This window comes from Styela clava, chromosome 14 (assembly GCF_964204865.1).
Source record: "Styela clava chromosome 14, kaStyClav1.hap1.2, whole genome shotgun sequence".
Lineage (NCBI taxonomy): Eukaryota > Metazoa > Chordata > Ascidiacea > Stolidobranchia > Styelidae > Styela > Styela clava.
This window is the reverse complement of record NC_135263.1, coordinates 17,238,714-17,266,001: the sequence shown is the minus strand read 5'-3', so window position 1 is coordinate 17,266,001 and position 27,288 is coordinate 17,238,714. Positions and strand designations below refer to the sequence as shown.

At 34.2% G+C, this 27,288-nt stretch overlaps 3 protein-coding genes across 6 annotated transcripts; all 3 read right to left on the bottom strand.

Annotated features, from left to right (window-relative positions):
* Positions 1–75: 75 nt before the first annotated feature.
* On the bottom strand, positions 76–5,824 carry LOC120341318 (dolichyl-diphosphooligosaccharide--protein glycosyltransferase subunit MAGT1-like). The gene is made up of 7 exons (XM_039409805.2): positions 5,434–5,824; positions 4,728–4,825; positions 4,173–4,365; positions 3,228–3,368; positions 2,612–2,755; positions 1,969–2,191; positions 76–1,254 (listed from the first exon to the last, which is right to left on the bottom strand). The coding sequence occupies exons 1-7, from the start codon at positions 5,512–5,514 to the stop codon at positions 1,148–1,150; spliced, it is 987 nt and encodes a 328-aa protein (XP_039265739.2). The 5' UTR covers positions 5,515–5,824; the 3' UTR covers positions 76–1,147.
* A 649-nt stretch (positions 5,825–6,473) lies between these two features.
* LOC144431964 (uncharacterized) lies at positions 6,474–18,501 on the bottom strand. The gene is made up of 15 exons (XM_078119851.1): positions 18,099–18,501; positions 17,833–18,005; positions 17,166–17,504; positions 16,389–16,745; positions 15,795–15,984; positions 14,255–14,335; positions 13,562–13,708; positions 13,086–13,223; positions 12,944–13,007; positions 12,154–12,334; positions 11,584–11,740; positions 10,984–11,057; positions 10,053–10,243; positions 9,437–9,586; positions 6,474–7,952 (listed from the first exon to the last, which is right to left on the bottom strand). Exons 1-15 carry the CDS (start codon positions 18,304–18,306, stop codon positions 7,745–7,747), a joined length of 2,658 nt encoding a protein of 885 aa, XP_077975977.1. The 5' UTR covers positions 18,307–18,501; the 3' UTR covers positions 6,474–7,744.
* A 2,478-nt stretch (positions 18,502–20,979) lies between these two features.
* On the bottom strand, positions 20,980–24,731 carry LOC144431965 (sorcin-like). 4 transcript variants are annotated; one of them, XM_078119855.1, is made up of 7 exons: positions 24,386–24,731; positions 24,190–24,292; positions 23,487–23,658; positions 22,899–23,026; positions 22,342–22,491; positions 21,752–21,920; positions 20,980–21,299 (listed from the first exon to the last, which is right to left on the bottom strand). In XM_078119855.1, exons 3-7 carry the CDS (start codon positions 23,646–23,648, stop codon positions 21,270–21,272), a joined length of 639 nt encoding a protein of 212 aa, XP_077975981.1. In that variant the 5' UTR covers positions 23,649–23,658; positions 24,190–24,292; positions 24,386–24,731; the 3' UTR covers positions 20,980–21,269. The 4 variants fall into 4 exon arrangements, with proteins under 4 accessions (XP_077975981.1, XP_077975979.1, XP_077975978.1 ...); XM_078119853.1 differs by having other exon boundaries at positions 23,455–23,658; positions 24,386–24,694; XM_078119852.1 differs by lacking the exon at positions 24,386–24,731 and having other exon boundaries at positions 23,455–23,658; positions 24,190–24,345.
* Positions 24,732–27,288: the final 2,557 nt, after the last annotated feature.

The following is a 27,288-nucleotide window of genomic DNA, read 5'->3' as shown; positions in this document are numbered from 1 at the left end:
AAATCTGAAACAAACGCCCGTAGGTGCCGGTGCCTCCTCTCCCCCGGGATAAACATGTAAATCCTATCCTATTCGTTCTATTTTTATTTATTTATTGAACATTTTCACAAAATAACCATATTCAAACGTCATTAAATTTGCGTTTGCATAAAGCAAAAATTGCAGCGTATAAAGGTAAAATTAATAAAACAAGTTGACTTTTCCTATATATTGCAATTATGTTGGAACATCAAAAATTTTGAATTCGGAATTATCAGTCTATATCAGAATGATAAAAACAATGTACTTCAAGACATGATCTTTCTTTTCGCAATTTTCATTCAGCATGTCTTTTATACGATTAGCGACAGGCTGCCAGTCAACAATCTCTTCGTGATGTTAAAATACTTATCTAACAGCCAGAAAATATTCTATTTTTTACCGATAGTAGCAGCACAAAAATAGATACCGGTAATAACAAACTTAAGTAAAATCTAAGATATTGTGAAGCAGTGTCATTGTGTATGCAAGTTAGGTGGTTCAAATCAACACCATATCAGACATCTATAGTGTAGTCAAAATAAGTATTGCAGACTAGGTATAAAAAATTATATATATATAATTTTCAATCCCACAATTAATAATTGGCAGATTTTTAAGACATTTCAACATGGTTTGGTTTATCAAATACTTAACATGTAAAATATTATCTAGATTACAAATTAACTAAGAACATAATGCAAGAAAAGCTAAAGAAACACCAAAAAGAGCTAATCTCAATAATAGCACCAGACACACATCAGGAATGCAGAAAATGATACTGGAAACATGCAGATGACAAATAATGTTATAACAGCAGACAATAGAAGAAGAATAATCTCTCATAAAAAAACAAGTAGGCTCGTTTCATTTCCTAATGAACAACTATGTTCCAACAATAAAAAATGGCAAATATTTTCAGTATGGCAAAGATGCTGGAAACATGATTAGGATACATGATCTATCTATAAAACTAACATTTTTGGATGACTTTTAAATATTGTATTTCAATTATTTAATATTGTATTTAATGTTTACCTGGCTCCAGTACCTCATAAAAGAATATAAACGATTGTTGACTCTGGTTTAAATTTTAAATAGGTATAATATCCAAATTTGCCTAGAATATTCAATTGAAAATGAAGCTGAATGGATAACTTCGATTCTTCATTCGGAATATAGAAAGGAGAAGACCGAAGAATATCACAATGACGCCAAAGCCAAGGAATCCCACGGCTGAAAAATAAGAAGTACAAAACTTTAAAAATCCCCAGACTCAAAAGTGTTGTAAAGACAGTGTTGTAAATTGCGACCTCCAGTCATTTTGTCGCCCAATGTCCGATATATCAATAAATTCAAACAGAACAAATTTTTAGGAATAAATCTCCAGAATGAAAAAATGCTGATTTTGGTTTAGAATTGAAATTGTTTTGTCTAGATCAGAGGTGTGCAACCTGCGGCCCGCGGGCCAAATGCTGCCCAAAAAAAAATCGTGTGGCCTGCGGAGATATGCCAATTTTAAATCGTGTGCGGCTCGCATAACAACTTCTTTCATTTAGTTCAATCTGGTATGTGCAAGTACTCCCGATCCCTCTGCGTTGCAAAGCTCATACCCCGAGTCCAATTTTTATGCCATTAAAATGACCTAACAGCTAGCTTGTGCGAAGCGAACAACGCATGTCATAAGATCAGCACATGGTTTCTCCCATTTATTTGAATGTGTCCCTGGTCTCAGGTTGCACACCCCTGGTCTAGATGGTTGATTACAGCACACACACAAAGATTTTGGGAAAATCGTTATCCCCAGTCTGTGGCAGTGAAACTTTTATACTTTATACATTGGAGAATTGATATATACTGTTTAGACAAAAAGAAAAGTATAGATACATACAAAATATCATCAAGACAAGCCAATGGAATGACACACCAAAGTGATTTAGCACCTCTTACCTTTTTTAATAATCCTATGTTTGATTGCTTGTACCTCGTTGAGCAAAATAAAGCCCAGTGTAATTGCAGCATTCAATGCCATTACAATGTAGGATTCAAAAATGTATTGTCCGCCACGACTCCCATGAATATATTCTAGTCCACCTTGCCTGTTCTTATTGAGTTGAGCAGGTTTTCTAATATGATTCCACATTTGTCCAGATGTCATTAATAAGACGACAAACTGTAATCGACAACATAATTAATAGATATTTACAGAACCATGGTTACCAACATTTCATAACTTCATCTCATTGCAAATTCGCATCATTGCTGTTATTTTAAATCTATTTTTTTTGCAACAGCTTTTGAGCTAAGTTAGAAATTAAAACTAAGCTTAGACACATCCAACAGTTATTTTCTGAGAATGATTTCTCATGAATATATTACACATATCAAATGCCTTATTAATAACTAGCCAAGTATTATGACAGTAGGAGAAACGAGTAGAAAACCCATAATGGGTAGCCTATATCATATAAATTTTAGCATTACTAAGGTAAATTTTTTTAATGTTTAGAAAAACAAATTCCAGTTCATAATCAGTTGCATAAAGTTTACATTAGCAATTTTGCAACCTATATTTTGTCTTATGACATCTTACCAAAACTCCAATTCCCCAGAGAAATTTATTTCCCAATATAAGCATTGCTATGTGGGGCTTCCATATAATTAGCAGCATAACTACGAAAGCAATACCAATCGGCCATGCAAGCTTCGAGTAGTCGAAAGGTACGATGATTTTAATCTGTAAGCAATATTGTAACATGAAATAATCAACAGTTAATATAGTTATGAAAACATTTTTTCCAACTTGAAAAAAAAATTCATGACAAGGTATATTTACACTTATATTAAAATGAATTTGTGAATAAGAAAAATGATACAGATATCATATCATCCATATCATTCCATAACAAAAAACTAACAATTACAAAATTGTGTACAGAGTAAAGTGATTATAAGACCAAAATTGATAGAAAATTATATGCAAGCAATGTCCACATTTTTATATTTATATATCAGTTGCATTAGGTATTTTAAACAACAAAACTTTTATTTGATTCAGTATATTCAAATTTTCTGAGAAGGTTCGCTTGCACCTTTTTGCCAATTACTATATTTTTATCAATAGGAAACATGAAATGTTCCCAACAACAAACTCTTCATTTTGATCAGAGAGATAATGGTTAGTGCTGATTTGACATAACAATACCTACCTTTATACCCTCAATTTCAGCCAACCAACGTGATAAAGAAACGGCGTTATAGCCAGATCTTCTTGAGTCATAAGTGTCGATCTTCTTCCTTTTGCGATCACCAGGAAAATAAAAGAATCCAGGCACGTGAGTTAGTTTCATCTGAAACGTGAAAACCACCAATAAACAAGCGCAGTTGATATCAGACAAAGATCACAAAATTTTAATGTGGATATGTAACTATCTGAGAAATTGGGTATTCTAGAATTCTATTTTAGAATTAGGATATCCGAAATACAATTATTTTTCAGTCTTCTGTCTAGCATTAAACATGAACTGATCACTGGGATTATCTTAGTGAAATGAAAGTAAAAAAAACCAACAAGATTGTCGTAACGAATCATTAATATTAAAATCTATAATACTAGAAGCTATTTTTCTTAAAACTCAGATTATGAAAACTCAACACATTCTAGTTGAAGTATATAGGCTATTGAGTCTTGAGTATATGAAAAAGAATTGTGCAAACACCCTGCTTGGCGGTATGGCGAGTTGTGCTAAGCATTAGCAATACGCTCGTCACCACACCTCTGATTACCCAGCGTGTGTTCAAATGCGGAGGGATAATCATGTACGAGAGGATTGCTGGCCTCATAGCCGTCGATGTGTGGTTCACGTAACTGCTGGTCAGTCGGCTTCCTCCACTATCAAGTTCATGCATCTGAAACGACAGGCTAACTAATCTCATACCTGACATGGACTGGTACCCAGACGAGAGACCACGAGTCGCTAATATATGATTGGGTAGTCTCAGCATCTTTTCTCCCCCCAGGATGAAAAACCTATCCCTAATGATTGATACTGGCAATTCACCACCATATCAAATAAGATAATCAAGACTACCATAATATAGTGAAATGACATATGGACTGAATCAAAGAAGTATGACAATATGACCACACTAACCGATCTAAATGCTTCTTGTGAATTATGATAATCCACAACTACAAAAAAAATATTCGATGTTTCAGATGGTTGTGCAGCATGAGACGACGCTAACATAGAAAATTCGTTTTTGGCATCAGGACATATCTCACATTTAAAACTTGGCTTCAATGCAGTAAACATGGCTATTATAGAATATTTGCTGTGCTTTGATCTGTAAAATTAACTGTGATTTGACATTTGAGAACAACTTATGAAATTACATACCAGAATTTGTTTTCAAGCTAAAAATGCTTTTTAATTGGTACAAGGTCTTAAATTTTGAGACTTTTTTTAGCATGTGCACATACAGTGATGTAAAAATTATACAAAAATCCACTAGCAAAATGTAGCTAAATTATTTAGATATAATGACGTGCCAAAAGGAAGCATAAATCATTAAATGCAATCATAAGAAGAAATGGAGATAGTTGGTCAATTTTAGAAACTGAATGAAATCATTAGCAATGATTATTAACTAATAAATGAGTGATTACGAAATAATAAATGCATTACTTGCAACTGATACAAACTCACTTAACATATTTCTTGAAATTTTCAGAATCCATTGGAATTAAGAGTCCATGTTTAGATCTCAGGTCCACCATCTTCTGAAGATTTTGTTTGGGTGTGGGCTAAAACACATATTTTTTAACATAAATTAAATGCCTACATTCTAAGACAGAGTATCCGGGTCTGGTGTAGTTTGGTACCACATCCACTTCTAGTTGGCTTGGCTCAACAATTTTTGCATATGTCAATCCTAACCCCCACCTGACTACGTCACCGAAAAATTACGTCATTCCGACGTCACAGTGGCGTAATAAGGCCCACCGAAGTATGCGGATGGTCGTCCAAAACGCGCAGACGATAACCCAAAATCGAGCAAGCTATTTCTCTCGTTTTCTTGTCGCAACGATCACGATAGGAGAGAGATCGCCGGCTTTAGCAAGTTCTTATCGGCGGCGCAGATGCCATTTCGGGCGATCGTAATTATACTTTGGCAATCCCTATGACGTGATGGTGACGTCGTAGTGACGTAATTTTTGGATGGCATAGTCAGGTGAGGGTTATGAATAACATATGCAAAAATCGTTATGCTACGCCAACTGGAAGTACTCGTGGTACTAAACTATACTAGACCCGAGTATCCACAGACCCAAGTATTTTATTTAGCTAACAAGAAATCGGTAATGATAAATTGATGCTAAATCTATTCCATTAATATCTTAAGTTTACTCACTTTTGATATTTTCCCAGTCATTCCAGAAGACATCAGAAGAAGTAACAATGCAAGCATGGCAAAATGACTCACGACTGCCATTGCAGTTGTTGAAGATTTCTACGTGCCCGTATACAACACCCCAATCTCACAAAGAAATTCCTGGGTTTTATTCCCCACTGCAGAGCCGTACCAAACACAGAAACAGCAGATAAATTAAAACCCGCCTTGCTGCCTTGCCTTTAGGTAACGAGCAGTTGCCACAACACGACTACGATCGCGTGACGCTGCGTGCAAAATGCTGCGTATGTCCACGTAATTATCGTGCAGCGGTACCGCGTACTGTTCTTCACAATACAATGGTTGCGCGTAATTCGAATGGATGAAACACGATTACCTGGCGTTTTGGTAATACTGGTATTATCAGTTTACGGTTAATCATGGAATATTTCACCAGTGCCTAGTTAGAGTCACAGTGAGGTCATTATTGATATCGGTTATCACATGCCAAGTAGACTCAAAATTAGATGAGTATTTTACTAATGGCTATTCTAGCTACGACAAAATGCTATGTCGCGTTAAAGGTTGATACAAACTCGCTTCATATATTAACTGAATTTTCCAGAATCTATTGGAATGAAGAGTTTATTTGCCGGACCTCCTGAGGTATGCGCACCAAGATGGCGCACAACCTGAGCTCAGGTTGTGTACCAGGTTAGGGTTCAGGTTGTGCGACATCTTGGTGCGCATACTTCAGGAGTACCCATTTGCCGCTCTAACATGGCTAGGTCCCTGGTGGAAATGATAGGCCCCCGTCCTGTATAAAATGGCCATGCCATGCCCTATATCACTTTTTAATTTTACTGCATGTAATTAATTTTTTGAATAATGAACACTTAATAATACTTTTAAAACCATTTTTACTAATACCATTCAAGCCAGACCTTACAGCAGGTCGCATAATGGCCACAGCCCAATGTATACAATACGCAGAAACATTTTGGTCCCGAGATGTGAAATACCACCTGCAAGACCTAAAAAATCCAAAAACTCATAGACAGATTCCACTTGAAATTTTATAACTAAATGTTTTATTGTAACACAAAACTAAAGATAAATTATTGGCTGTGAGTGTATTGAAATTTTCATTATATGAAGAGTAAAAAGTGCCATAAGAGGTGACTCATGTTAAAAAAGTTGAAAGCTGAGAAAAAGTGATCAAAACATTTTACAGTGATTTTGTTATAAAACAATACTTGGAATATACAATTTTACTGATCTATGTTGAGAAATAGTAAAAATATTAAACATTCATACAAAAACAGTTGGATATCTTTGAAATTTTCAGCTCATTCACAAATGAAAATGGTTTACGCTGTGATCAGATTAAATTGCGTGAATTGGTTATAAAACAAAAAATTGAGTTACTTGAATGCTCAGAAACATCTCAAGAATTGAATTACTATAATCAATACATGGAAACAAAAGTCATTATTGTTTTCAGTTTTTATCTTTTCATAATTATTCTATCTAAAGAAACGGCAACATAAAACAAAATTACGAAAGATTCCGTTTAAAAAAAGAGTGAAAATTGGTTTGCCAGGAACATTCTGAAATTAAACCATGGGTAAATAAGTTTATCTCTTACTGTTATAAAATGCAAATATAGAGCAATATTTAGATTAAAGGTAAAAGTGTCTTCGCCTTGGATATACATTACCCTGAAGCTGAATAAGAAGGAAAGTGAAAATAAACATGACATAATTTTGAGAAAGGTAACATGATGGAGTTAGGCAAATACATACAAAACACTTAAGTTCCAACATTATAAAAAGTATCAAAATAGTTGAAATTTGACAAATAGTTGAAAAAAAATACAAAATAGTAACATGAAAATGCTGTACATAGAAAAAGTAAGAAATACTATATTTCAGTTACAGCCAGAATGATAGAAGCGATTACTGTGATGACCACTTTCTATACAATATCACAATTACAAACATAGTGCGCTATGCAAATAAAACAAAATTAGAAAGTTTTACAAGCTCTGATGTAAAAAATTTAGTTTCCGGTATATGGGATTACCATGTGGAAAAAATCAATTTAATTTAAGCGATGAATATAAATCTTAACATCTTAAATTGATTTTAACCACCGTCCATAAACATGATATACATCAAGAAATAATTAGTTGCAGTATAACCAATGCATTACAGAAAATGTAGGTCAATGGGGGATAAATGGTGTTGCAATCAGTGAATTCATCATGATTCCGTCAATTGTATACCCCAAGTTGGGTTTCAGAATTAATAATAACAGAGATTCACATTAACTAGTCCTGTGCAAGAGAAGTCAAATGAGATGCCTGGCTGATAGAGTTATTTGTGACTGATGGTGTCGAGTTTTCATGAATATCATGAGATGACCGAATATTTGACATCAGGCCAGATCGTGTGATTCTTGATGATCGAGATGATCTTCCATATATTTGTGACATGTCATCCCCATGCATTGCTGCTAATATCTGTGATGCTCTCGACCTAAAAACCATAATGTAATATATTGAATAAGGTCTCCCATATTTATTCCAGGCGAGAGGTAATACGATAAAACTGCTTAATCATATCGTCGGATGAGAACAGAGCTCTACAACAGGGGTCTCCAACACGCGGCCCGCCGGGCATATTTTGCGGCACGCGCCATGGTTTGGGTTTTTCCACATAAAACTGAAATTGTTTCATGTCAACTATCAGTAAGTTTTATCGTGTCATTTAACATAAAGAGTTCGGTCCGACAAACTGTAAAAAGTGAAACAAAAATTCCCCCTTGTTATTCCACTTAGCCACGTTCATGTTTTATTCAATTGTTATAATTCAATTTTAATTACAATAATTTCATTTCGCATGTTCATTGTGACGAAATAAACAAGTTTCAGTCAGTCCATTGTGCCCGAAGAAAGGTTTGCGAAGCTAATTGCACATTCACGTTGCATACCTGCGATGGCAGTTCTTATATTTGCGAGCAGATTTTTCAACTATGAAAGTTAGCAAGTCAGCCCTCCGCACACGGCCAATGGACGCGCATTTGCACTTTTTCCTAAGACTAGCAAACCAACTCCAAAATAAGGCCCAACATCGAAACCAAATATCCAGCACAAACAAATGAATATGTTTCATGTCTCGTTTGCTGTAAGATTCAAGTGTAATTTCAACACAATACATTCAGATATTTTTGTACCTAATTTCTTGGTTTGCGGCCCGCGTGGTCAATAAATTTAAAAAAGTGGCCCACGACATGTTTTGAGTTGGAGACCCCAATATGATGGTCATGAACATCAGAAATAAAATGTGCGAAACTTACATTCCTAAAAATTTGTTCAGTGCAACTTAGGCCTAAGTCAATTTGTTTTACCTTGCATCCCATACAAAAAATTACAAAATAAGCCAAAGTTTTTTATGAGGGTAAAAAAACAGAAAGGAAGTGCCCAAAAATATTGATTGCAAAGATATTCTCATCCACAATAAAATAACCAGAGCTTATTCAGAAATTCAAAAATAACGAAATTCAAAATTGTTTTTTGTATTTTTCTCAAAACTCAAAATTGTGACTTGTTCTGTTCCCATCCGGCGATATGGTCTAATGCTTTTGGGTATGTGATCAGGTAGTTATTTCAGATGCATGTTATTGATGGCGGAGGAAGTCGCACGTGACCAGTAGTTCATGAACCACCCTAAAAGTCAGCAATTCTCTCTTACATAATTTCCGCGCAAGGGATTTCAACTCTGACCCCAACTCCAGTATCAAAAGATACCCAACAAACACTGGATGGCCAGTCCTGTTCACCCTGTGTGCATAACTGGGTTGATCTTATATATGCTGTTGAGTTATAATTTCCTACAACATGCACATTCAGGGGCGAGGAACATGAAACTGGATATTTATCTATCAGTACACTTGACTCAAAAAGAGTGGCCCAGACTCTAGCTGTCTTATCTTTCCCCCTATGAATAACACAGTATCATACCCATGTTGTTGATGACTATGTGATCTTGCTGTGCCAACATCTTCAGTGAGACCCATAAGTGGAGTGCTCAATTCTTTAGGAGGCTTCAAAAATGTTTGAGAAATACCTTGAGTAAGTGTTTGAACAATATTGTCTTCTTTGCTGTCTGAACTGAAAATTTAACAGATATGAAATTAGTTATAGATTGTAATATAGGATTTACATATTATTTACCTCCGGGAGAATAAGGCTGAAAAAAGACTTATCCATATGGCGAACCATACCTCTCGTGCGACTACAAGTTCATATCCGATATGAGAGCAGTTAGCTAGTTATTTGTTTCGAAAGCATCGACTTGATGGTGGAGGAAGTCGTAACCAACTGCGAATCACCCTATGGCGGTGACTCGATGAGAAGTCCAGCAATCTTCTCGCACAGCGCTATCCCTGCATGGGATTCGAACCCACGAAGGGTAATCACAGGTGCGGTAGCGAGCATATTTCTAACGCTTAGCAGGATGCGCCTCACCAGGGCATAATATTGTCCATATTATTCAGCATTATAGATTTGGATTTTTGTGGGAAATTGATTTATTTCAATGCAATACATATATATTCATTTTAAACAATATACTTACGAATCAAGACAAGCTACATGAACACAGTGTTTCCATCCTTCTAAAAATGCTGAAGAAAGTTTAAAATTCTTGGTGTAATATTTCAACACATGTATTAGCTTTGGTTCCTCTCTACACAAATGTAACATCTGTCTTTCTGCTGTATGATCGAAACTCAAATATCCAAGAGCTACAGCCGCAGAACCTCGCACCTGTTTCAAATTGTAAGCATTGAGGGTAATAATCCATAATTTTTAATGCTTAATACTTTGGGGTCAATTTATATAAAAAAAATGAATGAAATCTCATTCCACCCAATACAAAGACAAAATTAAGTGAATGAAATAAAAGAATGTACCAGAGGAAACTAGACTACTTTTTCACTGAAATAGGTTAACGAGATGGAACAATATTCTACTTTTTGTTACTATAAACTTTTTGATGAAACAGTGCAGCCGTGCAGGAAACGTTATATAAGGAATAGGAGTATGAAACATAACCCCAAAAAACAATGACAATAAGAAACTATACAACATTTTATCAAATTCATGAATGGTTAGATTAAGCTGTATCGAAATACGTTATTGAAAATTAAAAAAAAATTCACATATCATTATACAAAAAGCTGAGGACAATTTGATTTTTTTCCTTACAACATCAACCGTATTGGAGGATATAAAAAACTTTTCATTTTTTTTTCAAATTATTCGAACATCCCTATAATCACCTTTATGGGTACAACCAAGTGAAACACACTAATAAAGAGTAGAGAACTTACTTCCACTCAAATAATAGAGTAGGCTTCAGTTACAAATGAAATTTTTCAAGTACTAGCTGTAGGACATTGTGTACAAATGTCAACATATAAGTGAAGGAGACTCCACAGATGTAGATTTTAAAACCCAATGAGCATATCAGAGATATGGAAACGATAAGTCAAAAAAATTTTCACCTGTTCACTTGTCGAAGCTAGAAGCTTGAATAAATATTGAACAACGTTTATTGCAATCATTGCTGAAGGAACCCCTGAAATTATACAAAGTAACATATTAAAGAGTTTGTGATAGGAGTTGCCAGAAAAAAGCATTTGACACAAATGTTTCATGTGTTTATATAGAGATAGGGAAATTACATTATTTAAAACACTGCAAATGTAAAACATACATAACCAATAACCTATGCCTTTTTACAGTGGTTCCCAACTTTTTATGGCTCATGGCCTGTCCTGTATGCTTTAGCACTCATGCCCCCCGCCCTCCACCGTGTATCATTCCAGTGGTATTAATAGCTTTATTTTGATTGGCAAATTCTAAATCCCTTTGTTCAAAACTTCGTGCTCAACAAAGTGAAAACAACTGGTGAAATAACTTTATCAAGAAATGAAACTAGGAAGAACGTTTTTTTTTCTTGCAAAAGGAAAAGTAGAATGAGATTTGCGCATAGCATTGTGGCCCCTCTCCAACTGAGCTGTGACCCTATTGCCACGAACCCCCGGTGGAGAACCGTTGCTTAACAGAAGTTGTGCATGTTTCTTGCCAACCTAAATACATACCAGCCCTTGTATGAGCAAGTCTAGCTACACAATCAGCCGCGAGTGCTTTTATATCATCGATTTCTGTTTTTTCCAGAACATCTACCAAAACATTTATTCCACATGCTGATGACATAGCTGGTTCTTCATCAGGAATTATACGAGACATTACCACAGCCTTGGAAAGATTGATCAAAATATTGTATAAATAAAAGAAATGGAACGACGAATCACATTATAGTGCAGTATTATAGTACCATAAACAGTATTCTCACAGTTTATTTTGTAATTTTCTATTACATTGTGTAGAGAAAAAAAAAGTTTACTAAATAACAGGAGAGTCGATTTAAACACTAAACCATGCAAGTAGCTACTTATAACTAAAAAAATACAAATATCAGATTAAAATAAAAAAAAGTGGTGGTTTTTGAAAATAAAATTTTGAAAATATTGGTAGTTAGAACTTGATCTTTTCAATTCTTTGCTACAACTTGGCCTCAATCCAGTCTAAAGATTGATGAAGTTTGCCCAGCAGTATTGGTTTGATTAATTGATTCCTAATGTTGCAGAAGAACAGTAAATTTTGATCACCTGAAATGCAGCACTCAGAGAAAAATAGGAGTCTTTAGCTTGTAAAAACTGTGCAAAGTTGTGCCATCGAACACCGCCACATTCAGATATTTCTTGTTGTTGATTTACATTATTGAAAGCAAATGTTGCTAGTGCTGTTCCCGCTGTCAATTTAACCATTTCATTGTCAGAATACAACAACCTGTAACAAGCAAATTTTATTTTTTAACCTCTAAAATTAGTACTACAAAAACTCAACTTATCATCATTTATTAAACCAAAGAGACGGCTTAATCATATGGCAAACCACGGCCTCTCGCCTGGTTACCAGTCAATGTCGGGTATGGGATTAGCTCGCCAGTTATTTGTTTCACATGCATTGACTTGATGGTAGAAGAAGTCAGAACCGACCAGCGGTCACGTGAACCCCCCTATGGCAGCAAAGATTCCAGCAATTCTCTCGCACATAATTATCCCCATAGGATTCAACCTGCGAATCAACACAAGGTAATCAGAGGTAAGGTGGCGAGCGTAGCCTAACGCTTAGCATGATGCGCCAGCAGCACGACACCGCCGAGCCAATATTATATCAATAAAACTTTTTTATCACAAATATTATCTTATTCTGAAAAATCATATTTTTTATACTGGAATGTGTGTCTAAAAAGGAAATATTGCTTCCAAATTTTATTATATTTCTTTCTTAGTTTCAATTTTAAAGACTTATTATGAAAGTTGTTGCACCTTGGATAGAAAACTTCGAAAGCACTGTTTCATAGGAAAAGTAAACTACACACAGGTTCAATCATACCTTATGACATGCAGATATGTAAAATCTGGATTGTCTTGTAATTGAGAAATGTTTTCACTGTGGCCTAAAAATTTGATAGATGATGTTAAATAATATTCAGTGAGGATATTGGGTTAAAAAAAATCCATGTAAGAAACAATACCTAGAACAGCAGCTCCAATGGCAAGAGCTGATTCCACTTGAATTTCTTCAGATTTTGAATGAGCCAGCAATGCAACAAGTAACTTTAAACCTCTTGTCTGAGATACTGAGGTCTGGTTTTGATAATTCGGAATGTAACCTGAAAAGAGAGCATTGAGAGCAACATGGTGCATTATTCCTAAATGATTCATTTCCCATAATTGTACAAATAAATAATTTCAAAGTTGGACTTTTTTTGGCGGAAAAATGCATGATAGGACTTAGCATTGTAATATCCAAATAAAGGATAGTTATGAAGAGAATTAGATCAAAGATCAATTACTTAGTCACGAAAACAAGAGAAATAGCAAAAAATAAGACTTGATCATATCGATATTCGAGATGTGCAGGGCGATTATGTGAGAGGGTTGCTGAGCAAGAATGGTGCACTATCATGCAATTGATCCTTGATAAAAAAAAATAGTGTTCTCAACATACCGATATTCAAACAAAGATATCTTAGAGCACGTAAAGCACTTATAACAACAACAGGATTTGCAGATCGTAACAATCTCACGAGAGGAACAATTCCATTTGCATCATTTATATCTGCTTGTTTATTGAGAGCTCCTTGAGCTAATACAGCTGATAAAATAGAAACTTATCGTTAATATAAAAAAAAAATGAAATTTCTCTCTTGCCCTATTTACTCTTTTTATCTTTAGATCAATCAAGCGGCAATCAGAACTATTGATTTTTGAAGAATAGTTTATTAAATACTATTTTTAAACTACCGGTAATTCTATTTATAAAAATTTATTTGTTAGAATTCAGATGCTTGAATCTTTTTATGGTGCTCCTGAAGTATGCGCACCAAGATGTCGCATAACCTGAACCTTAACCTGGTACACAACCTGAGTTTAAGTTGTGCGCCATCTTGGTGCGCATACTTCAGGAGGTCCCTTTTTTCTGTGAAATATGCCATATTGGATTAGATCATGACTTCTGTCAAATCCATTTTAAGTATTAAAAATATCCCAAGCAATCTTTAAGAAACAGAAAAAAAATTCAAAATCATTTATCAAACATCTCAATCATACTCGGCCTAATACATATGCAAAGATGAAATATATTGATTGGCCTTGGTAATTCTTTTACCTTAACCAGTTAAAAATTGAAAATACTTTTTACCTAAGCCTTGACAACCTATGCAATTCAAATTGTCTGAATTTTCTCCTTGTGCACTGAGAAACTCAATCAATAAATTGACACCTGCAAAACAATTTCAAATGCATCAATATTTCCTAACAATAACTGTTAACTATCATTACACTTTTCAGAATACCCTAGAAGATAATGTCTATATATCTCATACATAAATTTATCGCAATATGACAAGTATAGTCTTCGCAATTTTTATAATGAACAGTTGGCACACAAGGTTCAGGTTTGAATTTTACAAAATATCAATTTTAACAACTGTAACAACACCTATTTGGTGGGCTAGATATATATCTGACACAGTGGCAACAGGATGTCATTTGCCATTCAATTAATATGTTGTAATATCTCACAAACTTGCACATCAACAAAACTATCTAAGTCAATGAAAACTGGACAACCACTGGTATACGAAAGTACTTTTTCGCCTTATGAACCAAACCTCTTATTTAAATCATTTAGTAACTTTCTTTTCTGAGTGTATATTAATAAATCTGAAAATCCCTGTTACCGTTAAAATTTGATCTGAAAAGAAGCATTTTGGTTAATACCTTCTTTTTCTCACTGCCAAGTGTTTACTAAAATTTACAAAGTTGTTGATTTCAGTAAAATTCCGTGAATATTATCCGTTTATCAATTTCTTTTATTCATATAATGAATAAGATATGATTTTTCCCAAATGTATAGGCCCAAAGTACATTCTTTGCCAATGATGATTGATTTCAATTTGTAGAAATATATTAGCGACTATACTCGCGCTAAATTTGTAAACATTGGATCTCTTAAAATAATGAAATTGATTTTCAAATCTCTAAAGAACATGGAGAACATTTGACATTTATCATCATGTGGAAATATGGAAGACTTATGTAACATCCAACTATTAACTTCAATAGAATCAGTGTATTTTATACCACTAACATGAGAAGTTTTTAAATCACCAGGAACAAAAGTCGAATTAACATGTACTTTTATTTGCAAAACTTCACGTTCTTTGATAATGAGAGCCATGTATACTATAAATTGTGTTACATGAATGTCCGCTATTACGTGAACCCGATACAAATAAAGAATGTGTCACCTTTTGTGAGGTCAGAAAACACACTGTTGCCAATAAACAATAGAATATAAAATTACATCCCAGATGAAAACATTGTAATAAGCACAGGAATGATAATAATTTTCTGAATATATGAAACATTCCTTTCTTAAAGATACAGGATGTTAAAAAAGTAACACAAATTTAATTCTTCAAAAGGTAAAAAAGCAACGCAAAATTTAATCTTTAAAATTTTTATTTTTATATAAATCACACTGATTTTAAATATGAATAACGTTATTCGTTTGTGTGTTTCATCTCCATTGTCCTAGAAATATGAAGCGAGAAAGAGCACGCTGCAATCATCAGCTGTGATGGCCAAGTGGTTAGAGTGTTGCACTTGAAATCCGATGGCATATTACCGCACAGGTTCGAAAGTAGAGTTAATGACTAATGCTATCTTATATTTACCTATCATAGAAGCCATTGAACTTCTTTCCCCAGTATCTGGTCCAGCTAATGCCCACAAAGTCCTAGCGAGTGCTTCCTGTAATGATACTGCTCTGCTCTTCTTCAGAAGTTGCATGAGAGGCATTACAGCACCTTCTTCGAGAACATTATTCGATGCATAACGATTGTTGGCAGTCAGAGAATACAAAGCCTGATAACATCATCAATTCAAAACTTATTATCATATCTGGACCAGAGTATGGGAAATGTATACTCAAAATAATCTACAACAGTGGTTTTCAAACTTTTTAAGCCGCACCCCCTTTCTAGAATCTGTCAAGTCTCTTGCCCCACCTAAAAATTAACTAGCTAAAAATAAGCTCCAAATAACAGATAGTAAGGCAAAAATATGTTTTATTCAAAAAATATGTTGGAAAAACGTGGATGGACTGCAAACAATGAAATAAACAAAAAGTTTTTAAAAAGAGAAATAAGGCAAGCAAGATCAAATCTAACAAATATTTTTATTTAGCTACACATCCTCTCAAAAAAATTGTCTATGGCCCCCTTGTGGGGTGGGCCTCATCGTTTAACAACCACTGATCTACAACTTACCTTGATTGCACTAATCTGCAGATCTCTGTATTTACTTGCACGAGACACCATAATGAGATGTGTTGCGGCACCAGCGTTGATACATGTATTCTGATTTTCCTCATTGTGAGCAACAATACTCTCTATTGTGTGAGTGAGGGCAGTGAGCAAAGGAACACTTGTCTGATAATCAGAATTTTCAAAAAGACCGAGTAAATTTTCAAAAAGCATCGATGTCGATCCAACAGCTTTTTGAGCATCCTCTGATATTCCAGCAATATGTCCAACGATAAGAACGAGGTTGGTTATTACTTCTGGTGGCAAATGACTCGATTGAATGAGTTTCATTGCACTTGCTAAAAACCCACTCATTTGAATCTAAAATAAAATGTATTATGTTGAAAATGCAAATAAAAGAGTGCTAAAAATTAATAAAAATACTCTATCACAATACTTTTTTCTTCGCTGCATTTATTGTTTCATCGATAGAAAACATGCTTCTCTATTCATCCCAAATAAGAGCAACTGATAAAATAACTTTTAATATTTACCACTAGAACATATTCATAGTTTATTATTTATGTACTGAAATATTTAATCATTCCAATTGATTAAAATATCATAATATTCATATAAAATGCTAATTACACTATTAGAATAACCAAAATATAAAAAAAAGAGCTGGATAGAAGTGTCAGAAATAAATAGTGTGATAAATGTAAAATTTAGAACATTCACAATTAAATTTAACATTGGAGGAAACACTGTTTAGAAACCTATAAATTCGGCTTCACAAACCTTTGCAGCATAATCAGATGAAAAGTTTGCGATTTCCTGTAAGCATTTAAATATTGGCTCAAATGCGGTTTTCAGGTTGTTCTTCACCAAATCAAGAAGCATTTCAACTCCACCAGCTTTTACTATGGCATCTGGAACAGTGTTGTGACATACAATGTTTTTCAATACATTGGCGATGTTTGTTTTTACCAAATTGCTTGACGAAGCAAACTTGCAGGTTGCTATTAGAGATGGGATTCCTCCAACTTGCATAAGTTGTTCCCAATGTGGATCAGTACATTCGTTTTCACTTTCTTGACTGTGGGGACTGCGAGTTAAACGATCTAACATTTCGGATGCCTGAATATATAAAATAAAATTCTAAACGACCGATTTCACATCTTACCTTGAGATGATTAACGTATAAGAGCTTGTTGAAAAATTGAGATATTGTTGGGCATTGTGAATAAGAACAGCAATAGCAAGAAAAGCTTCTTCATATTATACTATATTGGCCTATTCAAATTTCATTATCAAAAGTGCAACATGAAATAGGTATCATTGTTGTGTCACATCGAGAAGTAAGGGATTGGTAGTTATGTTATTGTATATCATTATATTGACGCAATATCATGCGGATATTCATCCAAATTATGCATTTAAAAGTATTGATGAATAAAAATGATACCTTTTCCGTTTCTTCATCAGTATCTGCTCTTAAATAATTGATTAATAATTTCCAAACATCCACATTATCATCTTGTAAATCAATGAAATAATGTAGTAAATTGATATTTTCATTCATTACACAGGTTTCAACCACACCTCGGTTTCCATTGTCAATTGCTTTGATGTTTGCACCTGTTTGAATATATTCAACGATAAACTAAACATGGCTGAGCTTGCTTTATTAATTTATCATCTATTGAATCGTGTCCAACTTGAGAGACGTACCTAAATCCAGGAGTTTTTCAACACTCCTTTTCTTATTGCAATGTACAGCAAGTAACAATGGCGTTCTCCTGAATGCATCTTTCGTTTCAACTTCGAGATTATCTGGGTTCATTGTTACAAACTTTTCAATTGACATTAGGAGTTCTTTCTCCGCAGCAACACAATGATGTATTGCTGCCCAGCCAGTATCATCAACTTCAATCTCCATTTTTACTTTTTATATTGCTTGCGGCAGTTCGTTATACACTACTAATAAATGACTATAACACTTTTGTAACCAAGCAAAAATTAAAACATTAGTGTACAGATGTAATTTTTGCAGCATGATGGTATACTTTCTGACTTTATCAGTATTTAACTCAACTTCAATTCTGGTACTACATTGGCAGTTCGAAGAAAAAATACTCTCTAATCCGTAATTAGGCTTTACAGTTCAAGTATTGTAGAAATGCAGTATTGTATTGTATATGCAGTATCAGTATTGTAGAAATGCACTTCATTCAGGGAAAATGTTATATCATTAAATAAACGTTAAATGTCATATCTTGATATTTCTTTCCAATGCATATTACTGTACGGTACCGGTATTATACGGTACAGTATACAGTATCATTAGACTGGATAGATACTGTAGCTAATTTAATATCCTCCCTAAATATTATTGATTGCCACCCATGCCTCTGTAAACAGATAAGCTAGTTTTTAAAATTGCACTATTTTGACAATCCATGTATACAAAACACCTGAATTTCCTTGGCCCGGGATAACATACCATCTCTAACTTTTTGCAGCGTCCTGTTCCCTCGGTGACAGTCAGCTGTGTTGTCGTCGGTGCGTGAAAAAAACAACGAAGCAATAAGAAGCGCGCCGGTACATATATATATATATATATATATATATATATATATATTTAGGCATATATTTAGCTTAGGAATAATCGTGAAGTGGTCCCACTATCTTCATAGCCATGTAATGGTACCTTTGCACCTGCATATTTATGCACCCACGAAAATTAGCTCCCGCGAACATTTGCATCAATTCTAGTGCTGGGTACAAGTCCATAATTCTCGGATCCAGTGGCCACCCAGGTGGCAAGTCAAACTGATCAATGACATAGTTTCAAAAATACAACCGGTACCGGTACCTGGAAAATACAATTCAAATACGCCGAGCTTTTTGCTGTGAAAAGCGACCATTTTATCAATTAAAAATGGTTGAAATGTATTGTACAGGTCTCTACTGACAATTATCAAATCTCGATTTTCAATGATCAGATAAAAACATCAAATATCCATTGGTAGGATCGTAAATATATACTACTACACATTGGTAGGATCACTCCACAATAACATGCTGAACAGGCTGTATGCCATAAAATATTAAATAGGTCAGAAACACGGGGCTACTCGTAAATAGTACGATCTGAGGTCGGCTTATCCAGTATATAAGAGAACGACGGAGAGGGCGCTGGGTCTTTTGATTTGATTTGTTAAGATTAAATAGTTCTGACCATCACTCTCCCCCAAAGAATCATCCTAAAAGTGGCGTAATCAAAATGGGCGTTTTTGGGATCAAAGTGATTCTGATCGTTACCTTCCTCCAGTGAATCCTACAAGTGGCGGAGTCAAAGATGAGGTCCACCATGTCACTGGAGCATTTTACTGTTTAATTTGAACCAACTTGTCGTATTAAGCTGAGACCACAGTAAATCACGCCTAGACCAGTCTCGGCTTCAAATTGCCTAATCAATCAAGCTTTCCGAGTTAAGACAATTTTCATTACTACTGTATTACTGAAGATCCTAAGAACGATTTGCAAAGTTCAAGAACAAAGAAGTAAGTGGTATTCTGTACTTATACTAGCAACCTCAAAGTAGCCCTACAACTTGGACATGTCACATCGTTTTATATCCAGTATCACAGTGGCCATTATAAATCAACAAATGAGCCATATTTTTTATGATATTATTGTTGTAATGATTGTGGCCAAGATTACAGACACCCGTACTCCTTGACATATGATACAGGATTTGCAATAACACTATGTTGGTTAGTTCTTTCTGTCGCCCTTGCCCAAGTTTTTTTTATTTTTGTTCGATTTCTGTGTTGAAGACGAAAGATCGAAATATAATTGTATTACAGTATATTGTAAATAAGGGAATGAATGATATCACTGGCATACATCAGTAAATATGACGTACAGTTAAGTTCGGTATGATTTTCTTTAATGAGGAAAACTGTGTTCGATACAAAAGAGAACCTGTTCTTAAAATTTTGAATCAATCACTCAGTCCCTGTTTATTTACATTGATAAGGACTACAGATTGGGGAATTTACCCGAATCAGGGTTGAAAAAATCTAGGCTCCAACTTACGAATAATTCTATTCGGGATGTAATAAATTTCGCTTTTGATTCCAGCTCCTAAAAAACCGAAATTTTATACCGGCATGTAACGAAAGAAAGGAATTTGAAGAAAAAGATTAGGAATAAGTATCGTATGGAAAAATTGCATTTTTTGGCTGGTTACACTCTTGGACCATGGCCGTAAATGTTCACGGGTGCAAATGATGATGGGTGCAATGTACGCACGCGGGTGCAGTGGCCACGTGCACAAATTTCCATCAAATATTTTGCGTGCCAGAAAATTTCGACTCGGGCGAGCCAAACCCACCCTGGTGGGTAGTAGCAAAGTTTACAAGCGCAATCACCCTGGTTGCAAATGTGCTGTCATCTCATGAACTTGCGGTGCAGATTTTATTATCCAGACATATACTTGGTATATTATTTGACAATTTCATTTGATCATAATGGTAATTGCTGCAGCTTTAAATCTATCACAAAATAGGATTTAGAAGCACAAGAAAGTTTAAAGCATTTATAAATTAATTTTTGTTTATTTAGTGCATCATTGAGATGTGAATACAAAACTTTGGAAACCACTGATATGATTACCAGAAAATAAAAAGAACATTACACAAAAGATCTACCTATCCGTAATTGCATTACCCCAGAAGCAAATTAATTATTTAATACAATTAATAAAACACACAAATGAGCATATAATATAAAATTGGATACAGAGGCATAATTAATTGGAATGCGGGATCGTGACAGAAGTGCATATTGAATTGAATAAAACTGTGGAGAAAATGTCTGATTGCTGATTATCTTTCATCGGCCATCCAATGCCATCACCAAAAACTGAAAAAAAAATTAAGCACAAATTTATATAATACATCACAACTTTCAACAATTTTTTAGCACACACAAAGCATTCAAGAATAAATAGAAGCAGAAATTATAACAAAAAATAAAAATACAGGTGATAAGTACATACGATAAAAGAATATATCTCAATCAGTCAGGGATGCTCGGACTAAATCTCAATTTGTCATATATAATATATTCAACTATCTATCTATTTATTCGGTTGGCACTGGTAAATAGGATATAAATTTGGAAACAACCTATTGTTTGAAATCAAATTTCGTTAACAATATAAGCTACTTATTCATCTTGCATTAGAGTTTAATTCAATATAACATTATAAAAATTACCTCTAAAAATATATCTAAAATAGTAAAATATTCAGGTTTTGTATGAACGAAAGTTTACATCAATTCAGTTTCTAACCAGAATAAAACACAACATACCTCTTCATATCCTAATTGGACAATTCCTTTCTGATGCGTATCTTTTTGGCGAAACTTATCAGTTAAATTTTTCAACATAACAGAGACTTGTATAAAATCATCGAAATCGATTGTATTTACTGAACTTCGATCAAACAACCTCACAATTAATTGGCAAAACTGATGTGATCTAAAAGAAAGAGTCGTATGTAAAAAAACAGTGGTTACGTTAAAAGTCTGGCTTAACATTGTGCTATAAGTGCTGATTTTGAATATTCATCAAGCTATTGTGTCTAATGTAACATGTAAGTTCGGTGTCACATATTGTTTATTTTTGAAAATGCTTTCTTATTAACAAACAAACTTGATTTATTTAACCAATCTGCAATCGCCATAGCTAGGCTTTACTTGTAGTTATTGATGACAAAAGAAAGTAGGAATTACCAATGATCATCTGTTGTATTCACATTCGGATAATAGAGCTCAAATTTTAATGTGTAGTATCTGATGCTAAAACTTACCATTTCTTACCCATCAGTGATCTTTTGTGGATATTTGTAAACAATTCTACATTCAGAAAACTATGGAGCTTATTAATAATTAATACTTACAATCTATAACCGAATGTGTGTAATGCTTTTAACAGTTCATTAGCATCAATATTTCCAGACCTATCAGTGTCAAATGAATCGAAACATTGTCTCCATTGCTGTATATAAGCCCAGAGGGCGGAAAACTCATACATGTCTATCAATCCATCACTGAAAAAAATGCATTTGATATTCAGAAGTAATTTCAATTTTATTTTAAATACATTTTGAACAAATATTTGCTCATTGTTGTATGCACAGAACAAATGTAAATTGGACTAACTTAGACATTTTAAAGTTTTTAAGCAAGGAACATGAATTGAAACATTTTCTGAATTACTAGATGATGATATATTCAGCAATTATGATGACCAGTTTAAGTCACCAAGAGATCAATCATTTTTTCCAGAAATATGTGGTAACCATTGAATGGCCATAATAATGGATAGCCACAACCACTGTTGACTGGAATATGATTTTGCAATATTCGAATATCACATTGATAGGCCTTAATGAATCAAACGATTTCATTGTTTTAGGAATCTATGGTATGGATGGCATTATAATTTATATCATACCTGTCTTTATCAAACATTCCTATCATTAGTCTGCATGTTTCAGAGTTGAACTGTTTCATTTTATTGTTCATTAGAGCAGTTTGCAACTCGTTAGATGATATACGACCAGATCTATCCTGATCTACAGTCTGAAAGTGTTTGTAGTTAGAAACAATCTATTGTAAATTCCATTAGACTATAGCAGGGGTGGGCAAAAAAGTATATATTCTTCAACCGCTTAATGAATTAAAAAAATAAAACTGTTACGCTACAGTTTCTCTTAGTTAAATTTAGATAATATATAATTATTACCAGCGAAAAGAGCCGCACAAAAACTCCGGAGAGCTGCGATTTGCCCACCGTTGGGACTATAGCATGGGATGTAAAAGTTGGTATACCATAACACATTAATCAATGAATATTTAATACATTTCAAACAATGGGCGATTAGATTTTGAGGCTCAATTTCTTTTATACAAATGGAATAATGAACCTCATCGCATAAGGTTATGAGCAACAACAAATAAGTTGCAGAGAATAAATAGGTTGCTAAATAGTCAACAGACCAAATAGAGACCTGAAACCAGTGGAATGCATTTGGATCTACACCTGGTGGTGGTGCATGCTGAGTTGGAGCATATCCTTGTGCCCGTGGAGGTGGTGGGGCATATCCTTGTGCCTGTGGGGGTGGTGGGGCATATCCTTGTGCCTGTGATGGGGCATATCCTTGTGCCTGTGGGGGTGGTGGAGCATATCCTCGAGGCTGACCATATCTGGGAGGCTGTTGTTTTAAAAAAAAAAAGTACATATACAAATCCTAAAAAGGTGTAAATCAGATGTAAAAATGTGGCCTACTCAAATTGCAGAATTGGTCTCAATTGAAAAAGTCTGGCTGTTGATTAGATATGATTAAAAAACACAGCTATACTGCACTCTTGTTCCTTCTATTGTCATGAATAACCAAGCTAGGTTAACTAGAAGGTCACAATAAATATAATAGAAGTTACATATTTAACCCAATGCGAAGTAGTCTAATTAGAAGTGCGGTGGGAGAGTATAAGTTTATTTCGACTCCATAATCAGCAATAGACAATAAAATAATTGATAAAAATAAATTAAATTGATTATTGAATCGGGAAAGCAAATGAAACCTCAAGTACCAAGGTTTAAATAAAGCGTACAGATTTTAGGTGGGAAGGTATTGATGAAAGAAGGTACGTGTTCGCTCACCCAAAGAGTATTCCCTGTAGCCAGTTATTTGTTTCAAATACACGAACTTGATACAAGTTACAAAATATTGAAGTTATCTTACCTGGTTCCAAGACATATCACAGTAGCAGTCTGACAATGTCCCAACGGCTCTAATAAAAACCAAACCAGCCAATAAATCCGATACCGGTATTGTCTCTATGCCTCTACAAAAAAATCAGAAAGTTAACTTAAAACACGTAAGGGATATTTCTGTATTAAAAAAACAGCCTTAACTTCACTCTGTCACTAGTCACTACCGTACAGTTGCAGGCTAACCCGTTGATCGCCGTCGCATGGCGAGTTAGTTTTTACCGAGTTTTACTGTTAGTTTTTACTGAGTAATTTAATTGATTTTGAGTCTCGCTTTTTTTTATCATGTCTCGATGATTGTGTGTATGTGTGTGTGTGTGTGCGTGCGTGCGTTAATTAGTTTTTTTACTTTGGGGTGAGCGAACACGTACTACTTCTCTTATCAATACCTTTCCATCTAATATCTGTACCGGTACGTTTCAAACTTCACTCGAGGTTTTGTTCGCTCTCCCGATTCTATAATCAGTTACTCATGCATGAAGTTACAAGTTAAAACTGACTACGTTTACTCATGACTGAATTTACAAAGTGAAGCCGACTTCCCTCACCCATGCATGACGTTACAAAATGAAACTGACTACGCTCACTCACCCATGCATGAGGATACAGAAGTAAAACGAGAATATCGGTCAGAAACCGAAGACTTATGGATCGAAAGTTAGGGGATCCCCCAAAACAGAGCTCTTACTCCATAGTGACACCTTGTGTCCCATCACTAATTAATGAATAACTCGCTAATTATACAACATAAATCATCCAAAATCAATAGGCTTCTGGTCCGACATATGATGAATCCACATGCAAAATCTGGAGCAGATTCAATCTCGTTTTCGTGAGATATCGCGTGCATCTAACAGACAGACAAACAGACAAATACCTATCAACATACTTACCGATTAAAATCGATAAGTAAAAAGACTACGCTCCGCATGACGTTACAAAGTAAAACTGATTACCCTCACTCATGCATGAAGTTACAAAGTAAAACTGATTACGCTCACCCATGAATGACGTTACAAAGTAAAACTGACTAAGCTCACCCTCTGCATTTATTTTGGTAGTCTTTCTGGAACCCTGTGAACTAATTGCGAGCATTGTTTATCTGATTGTTTGTTTGTCTAATTGTGTCATTATAATATTTCATTTCTGAATCTGGTTTCTTATGGTTCAAGCGTCCAACTAATAAATATAACTGTATAATACAGACAATTCTGCTGGGTAGAATTATATAATTTATTAGCCCGACTAGATCTGCCATTTCGATACGGAATAGAACAATACTGTCAAAATCGAACATAGCAAATTTTTCATTGTACAGACATATTTTCTCCATTTATTATATGTATGCGAAACACAACTAAAACATATACCAAAATAAGTGGAGAGTAACCACATATTTAATCAAATAATCCAAATAGATTTGTAAGTAATTTATATTCATTGCATATAGTAACATTGCATTTTTTAACATTTAAAATAAAAAAGTATTTTCTAAATTGTCAAAATATAATACCGAGCTTCCATGTGGACCCAAGGGGTGTCGGTTTTCCCACTCGTTAGGACTTGTTGATGGGGTCCTATCGCGCTCCAGAAAAATCTGAAACGCCCTATGCCCATATTTAAATGCCAAACGATTGGGCCATTTGGGAAACAGGACTATAGCAATAAAACCACAATGGACACTCAAAACGTTGACTCCCACAAATAGTGGCTTGTCAAAATTATAAAAACATAGTCATTAATGTATTATACTATACCTTATCGTGATTGTCTTCACAGATAATGCTCGGCTTCTTCTATTTCTTGGTAAGTTATCTTCCGAAAACAAATAGCATTTAATAAAAATATCCAACAAAATCAAACTTATTAATGATATTCTTTTAATTGAACTTCTTATCATTAAAGATATCTAAGCCTAATAAAATTCGTAAAAATACTTACATGTAATGTGTAGATTTTCCTTGTATCAGTCTTTTCTTAAGTTCTTCAGTGCCTTCAAAGTTTTGTGCCTGAGAAGCTAGAATAACATTAAAAATATCTAAGCCTAATAAAAATCCAATTATTTCTAATGGCGGGAATGGGTCTAAAGCTATCTATAACAAATAAACCATTAGGAACTAAAGAGCAATGGCAAGACTTGTTAATATTTTTCTTCTTTTGTCGGTGTCACGATATCCTGTTTCCTGTTGTAAATATCTCAAAAATAGAGAAAACGATGATTAAGACAAAGAAGATAAGCAAATATGTATACGGCATATTAGTAAAAAAGCTTTATTAATAAATATTCAAGATCAGAAAAAAACAGAATACTCCGTGCATTATTGTATCAATATTAATATAATCAGAAAATTGTTATATCGAACTAAAATCAAAATGAACACTAGATGGAAGAAGTAAGCATGCCTAATGAAACACATGTAGAAAATTTACCGGTATTTTAGATTCGTCTCTGGTCCCGTATTTTTTCAATTTCTTCATTGTCTTCAAAATTCTTTGACTGAGAAGCTGAGATAATCAATATTAACAATATCTAAGCCTAACAAAATTCGTAAAAATACCTTCCTTGTATCAGTCTTTTCCTAATTTCTTTAGTGCTTCCATAATTCTGTGCCTGAAAATCTAGAATAATATAAAAAATATCTACGCCTAATAAAATTTGTAAGCATATTTACATATTTGATTTGTAAATTTTTCGTGTAACCGTCTTTTCTTAATTTTCCCAGTGCCTTCATAGTTCTGTGCCTGAGAAGCTACAAAAATATTAAAAATATCTAAGCCTATTAAAAACCCTATTATTGCTAATGGCGGGAATGGGACTAATCTATCTATAACAAATAAAATATTAAAAACAAAAAAGCCAGGACGAGCCCTGTTAATACTTTTCTTCTTTTATCGTTGTCACAATATCGTTTCCAGTTGGAAATATCTCAAAAATAGAAGAGAAAATATTTATTATGACAAATAAAATAGGCAAGTATGGATACAGCATATTACTAAAAAAAGCTTTAATATTAAATAATAAATGCCAGCAATAAACATGATACTTGGTGCATTATTGTATCAGTAATAA

What these genes read in the sequence shown, in the direction of transcription:
- LOC120341318 (XM_039409805.2), bottom strand. Translation starts at nt 5,514, where the DNA reads ATGGCAGTCGTGAGTCATTTTGCCATGCTTGCATTGTTACTTCTTCTG. An exon ending in TGACTGGGAAAATATCAAAA is followed by an intron (nt 4,826 to 5,433) that starts GTGAGTAAACTT and finishes TATGTGTTTTAG; the next exon opens with CCCACACCCAAACAAAATCT. An exon ending in AATTTCAAGAAATATGTTAA is followed by an intron (nt 4,366 to 4,727) that starts GTGAGTTTGTAT and finishes TTAATTTTACAG; the next exon opens with ATCAAAGCACAGCAAATATT.
- LOC144431964 (XM_078119851.1), bottom strand. Translation starts at nt 18,306, where the DNA reads ATGGAGATTGAAGTTGATGATACTGGCTGGGCAGCAATACATCATTGT. An exon ending in TGCAGATTAGTGCAATCAAG is followed by an intron (nt 15,985 to 16,388) that starts GTAAGTTGTAGA and finishes TGATGTTATCAG; the next exon opens with GCTTTGTATTCTCTGACTGC. An exon ending in ATATCTTTGTTTGAATATCG is followed by an intron (nt 13,224 to 13,561) that starts GTATGTTGAGAA and finishes CTCTCTTTTCAG; the next exon opens with GTTACATTCCGAATTATCAA.
- LOC144431965 (XM_078119853.1), bottom strand. An exon ending in ATGCATTCCACTGGTTTCAG is followed by an intron (nt 23,027 to 23,454) that starts GTCTCTATTTGG and finishes AAACACTTTCAG; the next exon opens with ACTGTAGATCAGGATAGATC. An exon ending in CACACATTCGGTTATAGATT is followed by an intron (nt 21,921 to 22,341) that starts GTAAGTATTAAT and finishes TCTTTCTTTTAG; the next exon opens with ATCACATCAGTTTTGCCAAT.